General features: G+C 45.9%; 1 protein-coding gene across 1 annotated transcript; it reads left to right on the forward strand.

Moving 5' to 3' along the window:
• The first annotated feature begins 3,835 nt into the window (after positions 1-3,835).
• On the forward strand, positions 3,836-16,398 carry LOC110967087 (coiled-coil domain-containing protein 180-like). Its single transcript, XM_051950871.1, is given in 29 exon segments — positions 3,836-3,907; positions 3,962-4,339; positions 4,646-5,430; positions 5,510-5,683; positions 5,755-5,870; positions 6,064-6,190; positions 6,312-6,569; positions 6,646-6,802; positions 6,805-6,832; positions 6,904-7,073; positions 7,167-7,347; positions 7,809-7,955; positions 8,101-8,245; positions 8,664-8,745; positions 8,748-8,779; positions 8,894-8,971; positions 9,085-9,162; positions 9,390-9,544; positions 9,626-9,660; positions 9,764-9,806; positions 11,350-11,433; positions 11,520-11,586; positions 11,701-11,836; positions 11,926-12,086; positions 12,158-12,283; positions 12,365-12,461; positions 12,556-12,607; positions 13,192-13,243; positions 13,384-16,398. Coding segments are annotated over 26 exon segments (2,856 nt in total). The 5' UTR covers positions 3,836-3,907; positions 3,962-4,339; positions 4,646-5,430; positions 5,510-5,569; the 3' UTR covers positions 13,519-16,398.
• The last annotated feature ends 2,165 nt before the right edge of the window (positions 16,399-18,563 follow it).

An 18,563-nucleotide genomic window follows, 5' to 3' on the forward strand; every position in this document is an offset into this window, starting at 1 on the left:
GACATAGACAGGTCCAACAAGAGGGAGAATCAGGATGTAGACAGGTCCAACAAGAGGGAGAATCAGGACGTAGACAGGTCCAACAAGAGGGAGAATCAGGATGTAGACAGGTCCAACAAGAGGGAGAATCAGGATGTAGACAGGTCCAACAAGAGGGAGAATCAGGACATAGACAGGTCCTAATAGAGGGAGAATCAGGACGTAGACAGGTCCAACAAGAAGGAGAATCAGGACGTAGACAGGTCCAACAAGAGGGAGAATCAGGACATAGACAGGTCCTAATAGAGGGAGAATCAGGACGTAGACAGGTCCAACAAGAGGGAGAATCAGGACGTAGACAGGTCCAACAAGAGGGAGAATCAGGATGTAGACAGGTCCAACAAGAGGGAGAATCAGGATGTAGACAGGTCCAACAAGAGGGAGAATCAGGACGTAGACAGGTCCAACAAGAGGGAGAATCAGGATGTAGACAGGTCCAACAAGAGGGAGAATCAGGACATAGACAGGTCCTAATAGAGGGAGAATCAGGACGTAGACAGGTCCAACAAGAAGGAGAATCAGGACGTAGACAGGTCCAACAAGAGGGAGAATCAGGACATAGACAGGTCCTAATAGAGGGAGAATCAGGACGTAGACAGGTCCAACAAGAGGGAGAATCAGGACGTAGACAGGTCCAACAAGAGGGAGAATCAGGATGTAGACAGGTCCAACAAGAGGGAGAATCAGGATGTAGACAGGTCCAACAAGAGGGAGAATCAGGACGTAGACAGGTCCAACAAGAGGGAGAATCAGGATGTAGACAGGTCCAACAAGAGGGAGAATCAGGATGTAGACAGGTCCAACAAGAGGGAGAATCAGGACATAGACAGGTCCTAATAGAGGGAGAATCAGGACGTAGACAGGTCCAACAAGAGGGAGAATCAGGACGTAGACAGGTCCAACAAGAGGGAGAATCAGGATGTAGATGTGCTGTGTATCAGGTTGTGTATCAGTGCTGTGTAACAGTAGCCTAGCCGCTCTAGACAACCCACGGCAATGAATTTAATTCTCTGCCAGGGTGGGTCTAGTTACCCTCCATAAGGCTCGAGGTTGGATTCTCCTAAAACTGGCCGACGAATCACCATGAAGTGTAGAGTCAGAAGGCGGGCGTAACTAAGTGACGACAGAGGAGCGACGATTCTGACAGAAACAACCAGAAACAACTTGCCTAGCCGTGCTAGACAACCCACGGCAACGAATTTAATTCTCTGCCAGGGTCGACAACAAAAATGACAACAGTCGTTGAGCTCCATTAGCACCGACTCTGAATAATCTTTCTGTTAACATGTCTGTAATATACTTGAGCTTCACCCATTGACTGTATAAATAAGGCTTCACCGAACTACCGCATCCTCTGATTTCCGGCGCTCTAGGAGCCTATTCGTTGTGCTGATTGGTTGTATACCTACCCAATTGCTGCAGAGTGATTTGATAGACAACCTTTTAGCCCGCCTCCCTCCCTGTCGAGAGCTCCTAGATCAGGGGTCGGCAACCTTTAACACTCAAAGAGTCATTTCGACCCGTTTCCCACAGAAAAGAAAACACTGGGAGCCGCAAAATCCTTTTGGCATTTAAAGTGAAGACAACACTGCATATATCACTTTTTTTTTTTACCTCTGTGCTCTTGTTAATCAGCCTCTAATTAGATAGATTCATTTTTTAATCGTGTCCGTTCACTAATATTTATCTTACCTGGTTAATGTCATTTTTGCTCCTGGACCTCATATGTTACATAATGTCAGCTGGAAATCAATATTTTGCGAATGTCTATTTAACTTGTAAAATCTATTTATCTTAAGCTAATAACTTTTCTCCGGTAAGTCGCTGCCCTATTTTCCAAGACGACACTCCTCTGACTCTCTGACCTGCTGCCGTGTTCTTGCAGTAACGTGTATTATCCTATCATGAGTACTTTTGACTCAAAGACGTGTCTTTCTTGGAGTGGAGCTTTAATATACAGGCTTGCCATTCTTGAGTACAAAACGATGTGAAACTACAGGCGTTGCTTCTCCAGGAGTAAAATAAAAAAAGGCATGAAACATGTGGGAATCGGAAGCTCCGTGTTGTCTCTCTGCTTCAACTCTGCGCTCTCATGCAACAGTACCCCAGCAGCACATCTGGTGGAGTGACACGTCAAAATAAGAGCGGTAATTTTACAATAAAATTCTCTATATTAAAATGCATTGAAACGCGCCTGAAAGGCAGAACAATTTATTTTCCAAAGTTACAGGGAGCCAAAACAGAGGGCTGAAAGAGCCGCGGGTTGCTGACCCCTGTCCTAGACCTTTGCATCTTCAGACCTGGGTCTAACGCTGCTAGGCTAGTGTAACAGTGCTGTGTTGTGTATCAGGTTGTGTATCGCTGAGGACCAGCTGACTCCAGATCAGCTGATCAAACAGCCTCGCTCAGATGTGACTGAACGCCGTCTGGATGCCATCTATAGCATCTGGTAACAGCCAATCATAATAGTCCATTTCCACCCGCTCCGCCCCTCTACAAGTTGTCCAAACGCATCGTCTCATTATTTTTCAGCTTTCTGGTACCGCCCACCTGCTCCACTGCTCTGGTCTGTCATTGGTTCGACCAGTTGACAGTCGTCAATCAACAGATCGGTAACTGCAGCAGATGTTGTCATAGAAATTAATAGAAATGTTTCATTGCAGCTGCTCATGTTGTTGATCTGTGTGTGTGTGTGTGTGGTCAGAGCGTCTCCATGGCGACCTCCTCCATCAGCTGCGGTGTTCATGTGAACAGTCATGGAGGCATCAGCTGGAGCAGGTGGATTGCTGTCAGGTGAAGGATCAAGTTCACGGTTTATTTAGTTCTTATGGGGAACCCAAATGCTCCGTTAAATATTTGGACTGGACTTTTGGAATTTCAGATGTTTTCACACCTGGACTTTTTTGTATTTTCACCCTCAGATAAACCAGTGAAGCATTTAATGATTCGATATCTCCAGAAATAAAACTCCCACAGACCTGAAATGTGGTGAGAACACAGACAGATGTTTATATAGCTACTGGACCTTCAACATGGAAAGTAGAAGTACTAAACCTCTGATCCAGGCTGGTCTAGTGTCTCCATGAAGTTCCTGTTAGTGTCTATCTATGGATGGATCCATGTTTCTGCTAAAATCCAGTCTTTGGTCCACATTTCTCCAACAATTGAGGCTCCAACATCAGTAGAATCTGATGAGTTACAGTTTGACCAGACAAGGTTCCAGTTTTTAGATGTTTAGACTAAATGTTGATGTGGACTCATTGGTAGGAACCAGAACCTGGAGTTCATAGAGGTCTAGATGTTCATAGAGGTCTAGGTGTTCATAGAGGTCTAGGTGTTCATAGAGGTCTAGGTGTTCATTGAGGTCTAGGTGTTCATTGAGGTCTAGGTGTTCATAGAGGTCTAGGTGTTCATTGAGGTCTAGATGTTCATAGAGGTCTAGATGTTCATAGAGGTCTAGGTGTTCATAGAGGTCTAGGTGTTCATTGAGGTCTAGGTGTTCATTGAGGTCTAGGTGTTCATAGAGGTCTAGGTGTTCATTGAGGTCTAGGTGTTCATTGAGGTCTAGGTGTTCATAGAGGTCTAGGTGTTCATTGAGGTCTAGGTGTTCATAGAGGTCTAGGTGTTCATAGAGGTCTAGGTGTTCATAGAGGTCTAGGTGTTCATAGAGGTCTAGGTGTTCATAGAGGTCTAGGTGTTCATAGAGGTCTAGGTGTTCATTGAGGTCTAGGTGTTCATTGAGGTCTAGGTGTTCATAGAGGTCTAGGTGTTCATTGAGGTCTAGATGTTCATAGAGGTCTAGGTGTTCATAGAGGTCTAGGTGTTCATAGAGGTCTAGGTGTTCATTGAGGTCTAGGTGTTCATTGAGGTCTAGGTGTTCATAGAGGTCTAGGTGTTCATTGAGGTCCAGGTGTTCATAGAGGTCTAGGTGTTCATAGAGGTCTAGGTGTTCATTGAGGTCTAGGTGTTCATTGAGGTCTAGGTGTTCATAGAGGTCTAGGTGTTCATTGAGGTCTAGGTGTTCATAGAGGTCTAGGTGTTCATAGAGGTCTAGGTGTTCATAGAGGTCTAGGTGTTCATTGAGGTCTAGGTGTTCATTGAGGTCTAGGTGTTCATTGAGGTCTAGGTGTTCATTGAGGTCTAGGTGTTCATTGAGGTCTAGGTGTTCATAGAGGTCTAGGTGTTCATAGAGGTCTAGGTGTTCATAGAGGTCTAGGTGTTCATAGAGGTCTAGGTGTTCATTGAGGTCTAGGTGTTCATTGAGGTCTAGGTGTTCATAGAGGTCTAGGTGTTCATAGAGGTCTAGGTGTTCATAGAGGTCTAGGTGTTCATAGAGGTCTAGGTGTTCATAGAGGTCTAGGTGTTCACAGAGATCTAGGTGTTCATAGAGGTCTAGGTGTTCATAGAGGTCTAGGTGTTCATTGAGGTCTTGGTGTTCATAGAGGTCTAGATGTTCATTGAGGTCTAGGTGTTCATTGAGGTCTAGGTGTTCATTGAGGTCTAGGTGTTCACAGAGATCTAGGTATTCATAGAGGTCTAGGTGTTCATAGAGGTCTAGGTGTTCATTGAGGTCTTGGTGTTCATAGAGGTCTAGATGTTCATAGAGGTCTAGATGTTCATAGAGGTCTAGATGTTCATTGAGGTCTAGATGTTTGTGTTTTAGAGCTACAAGCTGCTTCATGTTGATTTGTGTTTCATTTTACTGAAAGTTCCTGAACATAAACTGATGATAATTCAACACAAATCTCAATAAATCTGATGTTCTTGAAGCACACCAGGATCAGTGGAACAGGAGATCAAAGCTCCACTGAAAGACTCATCGTTCCTCAAAGGATTCACATTTCATTTGTCTGCAGAAAAGAAAGTCTCTGTTGATTTAATTTCTGCTCCTCCTAGTTGGAGTGAGATGGAGACAGAACGTGAACATTTGGACCAGCAGAGATCAGATGGAGAACATCACTCGCTGTCATTCAGGTTTTACTCTTTTTTCCATCTTCACAGTCCAGAAATGAAACCGTGTCCTCGGCTGGATCCATTCAGTCACTGATCTGATGAAACTCTTCTGTCTGTTCTCACCACATTTCATGTCCGTTACTTTGATTTCTGGAGAACCTGAACCTTTCAAAGCTTCACAGGTTTATCTGAAGAGTGGAAATATAAAAATCTCAAGTTTGAAAACATGAGATTCTCAGATTATTGGTGTTGGGTCCCAAACAGTGGACCAATCAGTTGTGTGCAACAGTGTTGCCAAGGCAACCGTCTGTCCTGCAGGAGGCGCTGTCTGCTCTGAAGCTGTCGGAACAGGAGGTCAACCACATCATCAACTCTCAGCTCCTCCCTCTGATTGGACGACGGCAGAGTCAGGATGAAGAGCGATTGGCTGCTTTAGACGTCAGTCATACACACCGTCCTGTTAATGCAGGCTGGAGCCGAGCGTGTTCATATGACCGTCCTCCTCACCTGTCTGCAGGTGTGCTGTGACTTGGCGGCCCGTCACGCTCTCCGCCTCAGCAGGTGTGTTTTCGCTGTGATGCAAGCAGCGGCGTTGCTATGGGAGAGGCACAGCCGCAGGTTGGAGAGGAGAGAAGAAGAAGTGCGGCAACAGCTGGACGAACTGAGACGCTCACAGCAGCAGCACATACAGGTGAGCTACCTGAGAGGGCGGGGCTTTCAGCAGCCACTCTGTCCCATGATGCTTTGCTGCTGTGTTGTCAGGAGCAGAAGGTTGGCGTGGACGAGCTGTTGGGTCGCCTGAGGCAGGAGAGCAGCGAAGACATTCTGAAGACGTCTCTGGACCAAACCATCCTCCACCTGCAGGACATCACGGACAGGTAAGGAGTTCACCTGGTCCAGTCAGAGCCGAGTAAAACCAGGAAGAGACCAGAAGTAAAACTAACCAACCAACCACTCACAAAAAAGTCTGTCGTGTTGAACTCCAGAAACACCACAAAATAGCCCACAAGTTAGTCGACAGTGAAAGTAATCTGTGTGCGTGTGCGTGTGTCTGTGTGCACGCGTGTGTAGTTGCAGACGGTGTGTCTCTGCTCAGTGTTCTGTGTTGGATTCTGTTCCATCTCTCTTCATGGAGGAACTGTTCTCCTACAGCAGCAGCATCAGCTCCTTCTACCAGCTCAGACACACATACCCACCGGTAAACACGGCAACTCCACACCTGGTTACCATAACAACCAAAACCTGTTCCAGTACAGTCCATTAGCTTTGGTCTCCACTAACATGAACAGTATAACAGTATAACAGCTGGTTCTCCTCAGAGTCCAGAAGAACTGCAGAACCTCCATCTATCAAACTCCACCTGCCAGGACCACCAGGACCACCAGGACCACCTGGAACACCTGGAACACCTGGACCACCTGGACCACCTGGACCCGGGTCAGTCTGCCTCCGTTCAGCCTCAGACTCTGGAAGTGATCCAGCCCAAAACACTGAAACCAGGGATGACTGAGAAACATCCAATCAGCTGTCAGAATGATGTAGGTCCCGCCCAGGACTCTCAGGATTGGCTGACTGAGGTGAAATTGATCAGTGATTTATAATTAATAATCGTCTGCATGTTGGTTCAGAAAATACATGTATGTGTGTTTACAGGCAGAGACCTCCCTAATGGAACTCTGTGACATCAGCACCTATGTCACCTTTACATCATCAAGAGGTGTGGCCTACACTGGCCCCGCCTTCAGATGCCCCTCCCCTGACCTCCCAGACAGCCTAAACCCACCTGAGACAGCACACCTGAACCTGTTCCCCAAGAGCTGCTCACACGCGCACTGAGCAGGTACACACACACACACACACACACACATTATTGAGTGTCCTCATATGTATAGAAAGTGTGTGTGTGTGCAGGACCCGCACTCTGTTCCTCGATCACCTGGAGCAGCGTTTCCACGACGTCCTGAGCTCAGCCGTTGTCATGGTGACAGAGATGAAGGAGGCGCTGCGCTCAGAGCAGGAAGTCCAGCTGCAGCAGCTGAAACCAGAACACGTCCACGCCCACATCTATCTGCATCGCCACGGTAATGCCACCCGTCGGTCACAGAACACCTGGACACCTGCTGGGAGGGAAACCTCCGCTGGAATCTGAACTTGTTGACTCGTTGTGTTTGTAGCGGAGCTGCAGCGGCACCGGCGGCTGGTGGACGTCCACTGTGAGGACGTGTTGGACATGCTGACCTCCTGCAGGACGGAGCTGCAGCAGCTGCAGGCCTCCATCAGCAGGAAGAACCAGGACTTCACCACCACCCTGTCCATCATGGAGGACGCCGTCCAGACGGCCGACAGGAGCCGAAGGTAACACCTGACCTCAGATCAGCTGACTGAGTGTTAGTGAGGCTGAGTGCAGTGTGTGTGTGTGTGTGTGTGTGTGTGTGTGTGTGTGTGTGTGTGTGTGTGTGTGTGTGTGTGTGTGTGTGTGTGTGTGTGTGTGTGTTCTTGTACTTGCTACATGGTGAGAACCATTTTCTGCATTTAACTATCAAAGTGAGGACATTTTTACAAAGTGAGGACATTTTGGCCGGTCCTCACTTTGAAACAGCCATGTTTGAGGGTGAAGACTTGTTTTTAGAGAACAGGTATGAATTGAGGTTTGGTTAGGGTTAGGGTAAGGATTAAGTTTAGGCAATCAGTTGTGATGGTTAAGGTTAGGGTAAGGCTCTAGGAAATGCATTACGCCTATGGATGTCCTCACTAAGATAGAAGTACAAACATGTGTGTGTGTGTGTGTGTGTGTGTGTGTGTGCGTGTGTGTGCAGTCTGGAGGCCCTTAGCTCCGCCCTGCAGGACCGTCTGGACCAACATATCAAAGAAACCCAGCAGCATCAGAGCAGCTTCAGACAGACGGTCCAGGTCCGACTGGAGGAGGCCAGAACCAGAACCACCCAGCTGCTGAGCTCCTTCAGGTAAGCTCACCTGAACCCCAGCAGGTCCAGGTGCTTCATTTTAGAGTCCTGCAGCTCTACACAAACAGAACAACCATGCCGGGCTGCCAGCAGGTTCAGAAGGTCCAATTAAAGAGTCTCCTGAGACCTGCTTCCTGTTTTACAGATTGTTCAGTGAAGGAGGAGATGTTGCTCCTCAGGAGTTAAGGACGTTCCAAAGGAGGCTGAAGGAGGAGACCAGGAGGATCAGTGTGACTGAGGCATCCATCTTCTCAGAGCTGGAGATGTTTGAGTCCAGGAGTCTGCAGCAGGTGATGAAGCAGAAGATGGTCCATAAACCGATTGATGGTTCCATTTAGTGCATCAAATGATGTCAGCAGTGTTTCTGGATATAGAAGGATGTTCTCCATGTGTTCTCCAGATGTTCTCCAGATGTTCTCAATGTTTACACAATCTGACTGCTCTGTTAGCATCTCTGCTGGCCTGAAGGCCTCAGACATTCCTCAGACGGTGTTTAGATGTTCCTCAGATGGTGTTTAGACGTTCCTTAGACAGTGTTTAGATGTTCCTTAGACGGTGTTTAGACGTTCCTTAGACGGTGTTTAGACGTTCCTCAGACGGTGTTTAGACGTTCCTCAGACGGTGTTTAGACGTTCCTTAGACGGTGTTTAGACGTTCCTTAGACGATGTTTAGACGGGTTATTGATCAGATGTCTGGATCTCCTGCAGGTGAAGGAGGTGTCGGCTCACTTTGAGGAGAATCTGTCCTTCCTGAAGTCTGAGCTGGAATTCACAGAAAAAGTCCAGAAGATTTCAGGAGCACAAAAGTTCACATCAAATCAGAGGTACCTGTCTGTAACCTGTCTGTCTGTAACCTGTCTGTCTGTCTGTAACCTGTCTGTCTGTAACCTGTCTGTCTGTCTGTAACCTGTCTGTCTGTAACCTGTCTGTCTCTGCAGGCAGCCAGCAGTAACCAGCAGCAGTCTTTGATCAGCAGCACGTTGGAGGATCTGAGGAGAATGATGGAGTCCACACAGGTAGACAGTACTACTGTAGTCCTACAGCTCTGGTACTTTGAATGAGTGTATAATTGGACTGGCTCACCAGTTTAGTCGTACATTAAGCTGAGTATGGTCCAACTCTCCTCCAGGTGTCTCCACATCAGGTGTTTCCTCTGCTGTCATCAGTCAGTGAGGAGTTCAGGAAGCACTGTCAGTACCTGGAGCTGGTGAGTTATCTCCTGTCTACCTGGACCTCCTGTGGTCTACCTGGACCTCCTGTGGTCTACCTGGACCTCCTGTGGTCTACCTGGACCTCCTGTGGTCTACCTGGACCTCCTGTGGTCTACCTGGACCTCCTGTGGTCTACCTGGACCTCCTGTGGTCTACCTGGACCTCCTGTGGTCTACCTGGACCTCCTGTGGTCTACCTGCTGATGATGTGTTTGTGTCTTCAGGACTCTGCTCTGCAGGATGTTCTCAGCCCATCCACCTGTCCTAAAGTCGTGAAGCAAGTACGTCCGGCTCCGCCTCCTGGCTTACTGCAGCCCAGCAGGACAAGTGTGGACCTTCTGGACGACCCCGTAGTGGACGTCATCAAGTCCCTGAACAGGTGTGTGCTACAGGACGCTGCTGATGATGGAGCTTTCTGATGATGGAGACATCTAAATGTTGTCCATCGTGTTGTCTGCAGGTTGGCTGAGGACAGCGACCAGAGAGGAGCTGCAGGTAAACACCTGGTCCACCTTCTGCTGGAACCACAACTTCCTGATTTCATTCATCAGATTTATTGGGCCTGATGGGACGTTTTCAGTGGTTTGTGTGTTTACAGGTGAGAGTCCTGTCCAGCATCAGCAGTCCGTCAGCGTGCTCAGGTAAACGCTCATACAGGTGTGATGTGGAACCAATCAGTGACTCCCTCAGACACAGCAGCAGAAACCTCCTCCTCACTGCTGCAAACGCCTCATGCTGTCTCCTCATCCTGTAGATGTCTTTCTCTCTCCATGTTTCCTCTCTACTCTGCTCATCATCCGTGGATGTTCCACCATGCTGGATGGATCTCCACCAACCTGCTCCTCTGTTCTCTGCTTCTGATCCATGCTGACTTTATTCCACTGAGTTTGAATGAGGAGGGAAGTCGTTTTGGCTTTTTATCTCTTGAACACACTTTATTTTTGGAGAGTTTTTAACTGAGATGTGAAGATAAGACATTTTAAGGAGACGTTCAGATTTGTGTCAGATTTGTGACCCGTTGGTTGGAAAGTTAAAAATCCAACCGTTCTGTCTGTCTAGTCTCTGGCTGCTAAATGAGGTCATTTTTAAACTCCAGTGGAAACACTCAGGAGCTCTCAGTCCTTAACATGTCTACTGAAGGAACAGTTGTCCACTCGGTGATGTGTTCCGGCCTCTAAGGTCACCAGGAGGAACAAAAAAAAACCGGATGTTATTGGTGGGGGGAACTCAGTGATGAAACTAACACAAAAGAACAGTGATAATACAAACAGCCAGTGGGCGTGGCTAAATCAAAGGTCCAAATAAAACCAAAGGCGTGCAGAGTTCTGAAAACATGCTAACTCCCGAGCCAAACATAAACACAACAACAACACAAACCAAACAGGTGCTTCAGAACACACATCACCAAACACACAGGACACGAGACCTTTTTACCGAGTTAGCAGCTGCTAACAGATGCTGCATTTCAGAAGAACCACCAGGACCAGCTGTTCACGTTAGAGCTGTCCTTCTAGCTTCAACCTCTCCAGGTGTGATGAGGCTGCAGCTGGTTGGATGAAGGTGGAGGGAACCGGGTGGTGGCCCAATCAGATGGGTCGGGAGGCGGGGAGAACAAAGGCTGGAGGGCGGGTCTTCAGATGACTGACAGCTGGTCCTCCACAGGTCATCTCCCCCCAAACAGTGCCTTCAAGAGTTCACCACCATAGTGAGACGGCACTCCATCAGTTTTCTTCTACGAGCTGCGATCCAAACGTTCTGAGGCCGTCTCTGAAGAGCTACGTCAGGTTTGGAAGTGATCTCTGTGCAGCAATGCTCTGCTCCCTGAGCTCCTGCAACTCCAACCAGAAACACATCAGCTCCATCAGCTGGAGCTTCACTGAAGGTTGGATCCTCCAGCTGCTGACTGACACAAGGCTACAGCTCTGTGGAGGAACTACTGATGTTCTACAAACATCTGGAACCAGAACCACCTCACCTGGTCACTGACTGTTTCTGCTGCACAGGCGGAACACAGGCGGAACACAGGTAGAACACAGGTGACCATGGTGCTCCAGGAACAGTCACAGAACTTTGTGATTGCACCTTGAATGAAGAACATATTGCTCTTCATCCAGCTGAGAACTTTAGATGGAACATTGAGGACGCAGAACTTCTGTTCCTAACCTGAGTGTGTCTGTGTGTCAGTGTGAGGAGGAGCTGCAGGTCCATCAGGACGGACAGAAGGTTCCAGATGTTTGGACCCAAACCAGAAGCACAACTAACCCCATGGTGAGTCCAGTCTGGTGTGTCCAGGTATGTCCAGGTGTTTTCAGGTGTGTCCAGGTGTTTTCAGGTGTGTTGTTTTTGTGTTTCAGCTCCTTCAGCTCCTCAGTGAATTCTCTGCTGCAGAAAACAAACGACGACCTGCTGCTGCTTGCTGAGGTAACTCCCACCTGTCAGCTCCACACCTGCTCTGTGTTCATTCCACTGATGACTGACAGGTGCACCTCACCTGTAGAGGGAACCCAGTTTCACTCTGACTCCCTTCTCCTCCAGGACTTTTACTGCAGCCATCGTGTCACAAGGTCTCAGCGACTTCCTGGCTCTGTGGACCAATGGGCCGACAGCATGCAGCAGAGGCTGCTGGGATACCAGGAAGAAGCCCAGAGGTTTCTGAGCATGAGCAGAGAGGGTACATTCACACACCTCTTTCTATCTTTATGAGGGCCCAACCTGAACCTGGTTCTGACTTGAACCTGGTTCTGGTTCTGTGTGTGTCAGAGGCGGTGCAGCAGCGTTCTGTGTTGGGGCAGCTGCTGCGTTCCTTACCTGCAGTTCTGATCCATAACCACGAGCGACAACAGGAGGCGGAGCTTAGAGAAGAGGTGGGCGGAGTCAGGCAGCAGTTGGAGGAGACGCTGGCAGCCAGCGAGAAAGAGAAGGTACCAACCAGAAACACACCAAGACCACTGTTCAGCTGGTACAGCGTCTGTGATTGTGTGTGTGGTTTCAGGGTGTGTGTGTCTCTCGGCTGCGGGCGTCCTTCATTGCGGTGGAGCTCCAGACTTTGGTCAACAGGGAGGAGCAGCGACAGCAGCAGCTGCTCAGTGCCACCTGCAGCACACACCTGAAGATACAGGTTGGAGGGGCGGAGCCACTAGGACACCTGTTCTCACCTGTCTTACCTGCTGCCTCACTCTGTCTGTGTCTGTGTGCACAGGAGTGTGTGCGAGTCAGAGGGGAGGAGTTTGTGACATCACTGGAGTCTCTGACGGAGAAGCTGCAGTGTGAGTTCAACAAGCTGCTGACGCCTGCAGGTAACTCACCTGTACTCACCTGTGTGACCTCACTGTCACCAGGACCACACCTCCGTCTGACCTCTTGATCTTCAGATGTGTTCTGACTCCACAGGAAGCAATGACAGAGTTGTTACCATGGAGACAGGAGCTGAAACAGGAAGCAGGTAACAGGTCACATTGTAATGTCCTCCTTCACAATAGAAGCCTTACAGCATCGTGTGTGTGTGTGTGTGTGTGTGTGTGTGTGTGTGTGTGTGTGTGTGTGTGTGTGTGTGTGTGTGTGTGTGTGTGTGTGTGTGTGTGTGTGTGTGTGTGTGTGTGTGTGTGTGTGTGTGTGTGTGTGTGTGTGTGTTCTTGTACTTGCTACATGGTGAGTACCATTTTCTGCATTTAACTATCAAAGTGAGGACATTTTTACAAAGTGAGGACATTTTGGCCGGTCCTCACTTTGAAACAGCCATGTTTGAGGGTGAAGACTTGTTTTTAGAGAACAGCTATGAATTGAGGTTTGGTTAGGGTTAGGGTAAGGATTAAGTTTAGGAAATCAGTTGTGATGGTTAAGGTTAGGGTAAGGCTCTAGGAAATGCATTACGCCTATGGATGTCCTCACTAAGATAGAAGTACAAACATGTGTGTGTGTGTGTGTGTGTGTGTGTGTGTGTGTTTTGCCATCCAACAACAATAACAGCACTGCTGACCCAACATTCTCTGTTGCTACGACAACATCTGCATCCTCCACCACTGCCAGGTGCATCATGGGACATCTGAGTATCACTGAGCAGAAAGAAGCTGCTGTGAAGGTAGACACACACACACACAGACACACACACACACTCAGTATAAACACTGAATGTGATCAATGTGTTGAAATCTGTGTGTGTGTGTGTGTGTGTGTGTGTGTGTGTGTGTGTGTGTGTGTGTGTGTGTGTGTGTGTGTTAGCGGTTCCAGCAGCTGATCAGCTCAGAGTTGTCACTTTCAGATGATGACAAACGAAGACAACTGAGTGAACAACAAACCTGGAACACACACTGGAGAAAAGAGATACGCACTCGGAAAAGCACACACCAACAATAACACACACTCACACACACATTCATGTCTGCATTACCAAGAGTGGTCCATCTAGCATATCTACCAACAGGGGCCCAGTGGTTCTGATTATTTTCAGAAATAAAACATCAGTTAAAATCAAAATGTACTTTTTCATAATATAATTGCAAATGAGCATTTTTGTTAATTGAAAGTAAAACACCAAATGGGGACTGAATGCCCTAAACGATGTCTCCTATCAAACAGGTAGTCTGAAACAGAACTGTGTGTGAGCACAAAGTGAATCAGTGCTGAGGCTTTAAAAAGTGTAAGTCTAAAGTTTGAAACATTCTGAAAGGTAGCACACACTCTAAAGCACACAGACCAACAATAACACACACTGGACACAACAGACACACTCTGATACACACAGACCAACAATAACACACACTGGACACAACAGACACACTCTAAGGCACACAGACCAACAATAACACACACTGGACACAACAGACACACTCTGATACACACAGACCAACAATAACACACACTGGACACAACAGACACACTCTGATACACACAGACCAACAATAACACACACTGGACACAACAGACACACTCTGATACACACAGACCAACAATAACACACACTGGACACAACAGACACACTCTAAAGCACACAGACCAACAATAACACACACTGGACACAACAGACACACTCTGATACACACAGACCAACAATAACACACACTGGACACAACAGACACACTCTAAAGCACACAGACCAACAATAACACACACTGGACACAACAGACACACTCTGATACACACAGACCAACAATAACACACACTGGACACAACAGACACACTCTGATACACACAGACCAACAATAACACACACTGGACACAACAGACACACTCTGATACACACAGACCAACAATAACACACACTGGACACAACAGACACACTCTGAAACACACAGACCAACAATAACACACACTGGACACAACAGACACACTCTGATACACACAGACCAACAATAACACACACTGGACACAACAGACACACTCTGATACACACAGACCAACAATAACACACACTGGACACAACAGACACACTCTGATACACACAGACCAACAATAACACACACTGGACACAACAGACACACTCTGATACACACAGACCAACAATAACACACACTGGACACAACAGACACACTCTGAAACACACAGACCAACAATAACACACACTGGACACAACAGACACACTCTGATACACACAGACCAGCTGACATGAAGGCAGTAGCTAATTGTCTGTTGTCGCTGTTTGCTGTATTGTCATCAGTTTGTTAATAAAGTTAATCTGAACTCCCTTTTCATCTCCATCAACCCTCATCATGATAAATCCTACTTCATCCCCTACAGCTGGACCACTGCAGTATTTCATCTGTTTCATGTTTCTGTACCTGTCCGTATCCTCTCAGTGTATATGTTCTTAAAACGTGTGTCGTCTATAGATACAAATATGAAAGAAACTACTGTTGATCATTACAAACATGTATTGCTGACAGTAATAGTCTAAGAACTCCTGAATTGAAATGAAACACAATGCAACTGAAGCAGCCATCACAGAGCAACACAAATGTACGAGGGGTGATTGATAAGTTCTGAGCCTGACCAAGAAAAGACACTTTGTTAATGAAAACCTTTAGTTCTCTGAGAGAGCAACATGTCAGAAGAGTTTGAGTTCAGTTTTGAACTCAATGTGTGTATTCATGGATGTATGATAGTAAAGTAGAGTGAGGTAGGTCATTCAAGCAAAATGGACCCAATTGGTGACCGTGCTGTGATCCATCAATTGACTATCAACGGGCAATATTATGCTTCCCTGGTACGCCAACTGAGGGAGAAAATTAAAGAAAAGCGCCGTGGAATGTTCAGACGTGGTGTCCTGTTCCACCAGGATGATGCTCCGGTTCACCAGTCAGTTGTCTCCATGGCTGCCATTCATCAATGTGGCTTTGAACTCATGCAGCATCCACCTTATTCCCCAGATTTGGCTCTGTCTGACTTTCATCTTTTCCCAAACATGAAACGGCACCTTGCTGGGACCCACTACGCCACAAACGATGACATCATAGCTGCGGTAAACGACTTCCTACAGGATAAGACCTTCTATGAGAACGGGATCAAGGCACTACAGAGACGCTGGAAGAAATGTGTGGACTTGCAAGGGGATTATGTTGAGAAATAAAGCATTGTTTGAATTTACTTTTAATTTTTTCTTGGTCAGGCTCAAAACTTATCCCCCTCGTACATGAACAAAAGATGCACAGCGTGGCTGGGGTCTGCATGGACCCTGATCGATTTTTCTATATAAACACCACAAACCTGGTTGGAATAAAAAAAAAGCTTTGGTTTATGTGATGGCAACTATGTGAGTAACAACTGACTGAAGGGACTGAGAAATCCAAGTTGTAACTAAAAAAATATGACAACTTATACACCTGTGAGGTCTGCAGGTGTACTGATGAGGGTTAACTGAGTTTGATACCATGGCAACATCACGACAAAATTCATCCTGGTTCTAAAATCTGCTTGGGGCAACCAAATCAGATTTTTAAAACAACTAGGATCAAGCAGAGCTTCACATCCAGCTTTGTTCCAGTAATCTGAAGTCTTTCTCTGGTTGAACATCAGTTCCATCATGTAATAAGTCTGCAGAAACATTTATCAGTACATGTGAGCGCACGCTTTCCTGACACTTCATTCTATGATGTTCTCTGTCTGGATGGAAATCACAACTTCTTCAAAAGCAGTTTGGTTTGATGAAGGTTCATTCTGGAGCTACAACTAATAATTATTGTTTTCTGGATGAATCGATCAGCTGTTTGGTCTCCACAATAAAATAGTAAAGAAAGTAGATCAGTGTTTCTTCAGATGTCTGCTTTTGTCCAAAGATATTCAGTTTGCTGTCAAAGAGCAAAGAAACCAGAAAATATTCACAGAATTTAGAGTTTTGATTAAAGCGTAGTCAAACTGATCAATGGTTAGAACTGATTTAATAATAATCCAATAATCGTTGTAACTCTTGACTAAACAAGACGTCTGAAGACGTTTTCAGTTTGTAGGAGATTTCTGTGGACATTCTCTTCAAGGTTTCTGGTATTAAACAGACAAAATGGTTCATAAATATTATTGGTGATAAAAAGTGTTGCCCAGGTTGTGAAATCTGAAAAACTATTTTATTTTAATTTGATGTTAGTCTGTCATGCTGCAGTAGCTTGTTGGTGTTTTTAAACTCATGTTGTTATTAAATGTTGGACATTTAAATCCAGGTTTATGTGTAAAAACACAAGGGGGTATAAAGTGGAGCAGGAGGCATCAACCAGCCCAGACTAGGTTCTACCTCGGGGGGTATTTGGGCCCAGAACAGACTAAAGCTGGATACAGTTTGATGAGGTTCATCTGATCTGATTCAACAGCTTGAATAAGCAGACAAAGATATTTGAGATGCAGATGAGACTTTATTGAATCAGAGAAAGTCAGAATGAAGAGAAACAGAATCAATGAAGAACACACAGGTTGACTGATTCTACATGTTTGAGGGATAAAACTTGTGAGATCACAGTGATTGAACACATTTCATGGTTTCATCACAGGAGAAAAACTTAGAGATTCAACAGAGATATTTTGGATTCTTTGGTTTGTGCTCAGTGAGCATGCTCAGCTCTGTCGCCATGGTGACTTCAGCAGTAGTAACACAGGAACAGCTCAGGTGCACGGCAGTTTCCATCGTTGAGGTTTTTGTCGATGATCTTGACACCAGCAGCCTCAAATGGACGGACATCTTGTCTGTTGACGACCAGAGTGAAGTCCTTGATGGGGCCGCTGCTGCAGTCGTCTTTCTTGTACCACAGGAACACCGGGTTTCCATCGGTCCTGTTGTTCAGATCCATGTTCACTGGATTATACTGTAGTTAATTTGTCATTATGCAGTTTACTAAGCGAAGGCAGATCCAGTTGACTCAAAAAGTCATCCACCGCACCAGCATTAAATGTTTTTGGTTGGTCATATAAGTTCTGGTAATATTTTTCAAAAGCTTTTTGTATACTCTCTAGATCAAATACCAATTTCTTTGTACCGGATTTTTGATTTTATAGGTGGTGGCATCTGACTGCTGTGTATGCAATCGCCATGCCAAAGTTTTAGAGGTCTTAAACCCTGCTTCATAATATTTCTGTTTTGTAAATCTAAGCTTTTTCTCTACCTCCTCACTATAGATTTTGTCAATTTCTTGTAAAAGTGGTCTCATTTGTTGTAATAATTGTGGGTTTTTTGTTTCACTGTGATGTTTTTCAAGTTCCCAAAGCTGTTTTTGAGCATCTAATAACTTCTCCAGTTTTGCTTTTTTTAGCAAAGGCTGTTTCCAAAATTATAAAGCCTCGTAGAACAGCCTTAGCTGTATCCCATAAGATTGCTGGGTTTACACTACCGTTATTATTATTTTTGAGGTAGGTTTGTAGGTGTTGCCTCATTCTCTGTTTAAATGCAGGGCTACTTAACAAACTGACATTGAGCCTCCATAGTGTTGTTTTATGGCTACTTTCCAAATGCATTTTTAGGTGGACAGGTGGATGATCTGAGAGATCTCTCTGACTAATTTCACATTCTGTTATTCTATGTCTTTCTGAATTGTACACAAAGAGGTAGTCTATTCTTGAATAAACATTATACACACGTGGACAAAATTGTTGGTACCCCTCAGTTAAAGAAGGAAAAACCCACAATTCTCACTGAAATCACTTGAAACTCACAAAAGTAACAATAAATAAAAATGTATTGAAAATTAAATAATCAAAAACAGCCATTAGTTTTGAATTATTGATTAACATAATTATTTAAAAAAACAAACTAATGAAATAGGGCTGGACAAAAATGATGGTACCCATAACTTAATATTTTGTTGCACAACCTTTTGAGGCAATCACTGCAATTAAACGATTTCTGTGTTTGTCAATGAGCGTTCTGCAGCTGTCAACAGGTATTTTGGCCCACTCCTCATGAGCAAACAGCTCCAGTTGTCTCA

This window comes from Acanthochromis polyacanthus, chromosome 7, assembly GCF_021347895.1.
Source record: "Acanthochromis polyacanthus isolate Apoly-LR-REF ecotype Palm Island chromosome 7, KAUST_Apoly_ChrSc, whole genome shotgun sequence".
Lineage (NCBI taxonomy): Eukaryota > Metazoa > Chordata > Actinopteri > Pomacentridae > Acanthochromis > Acanthochromis polyacanthus.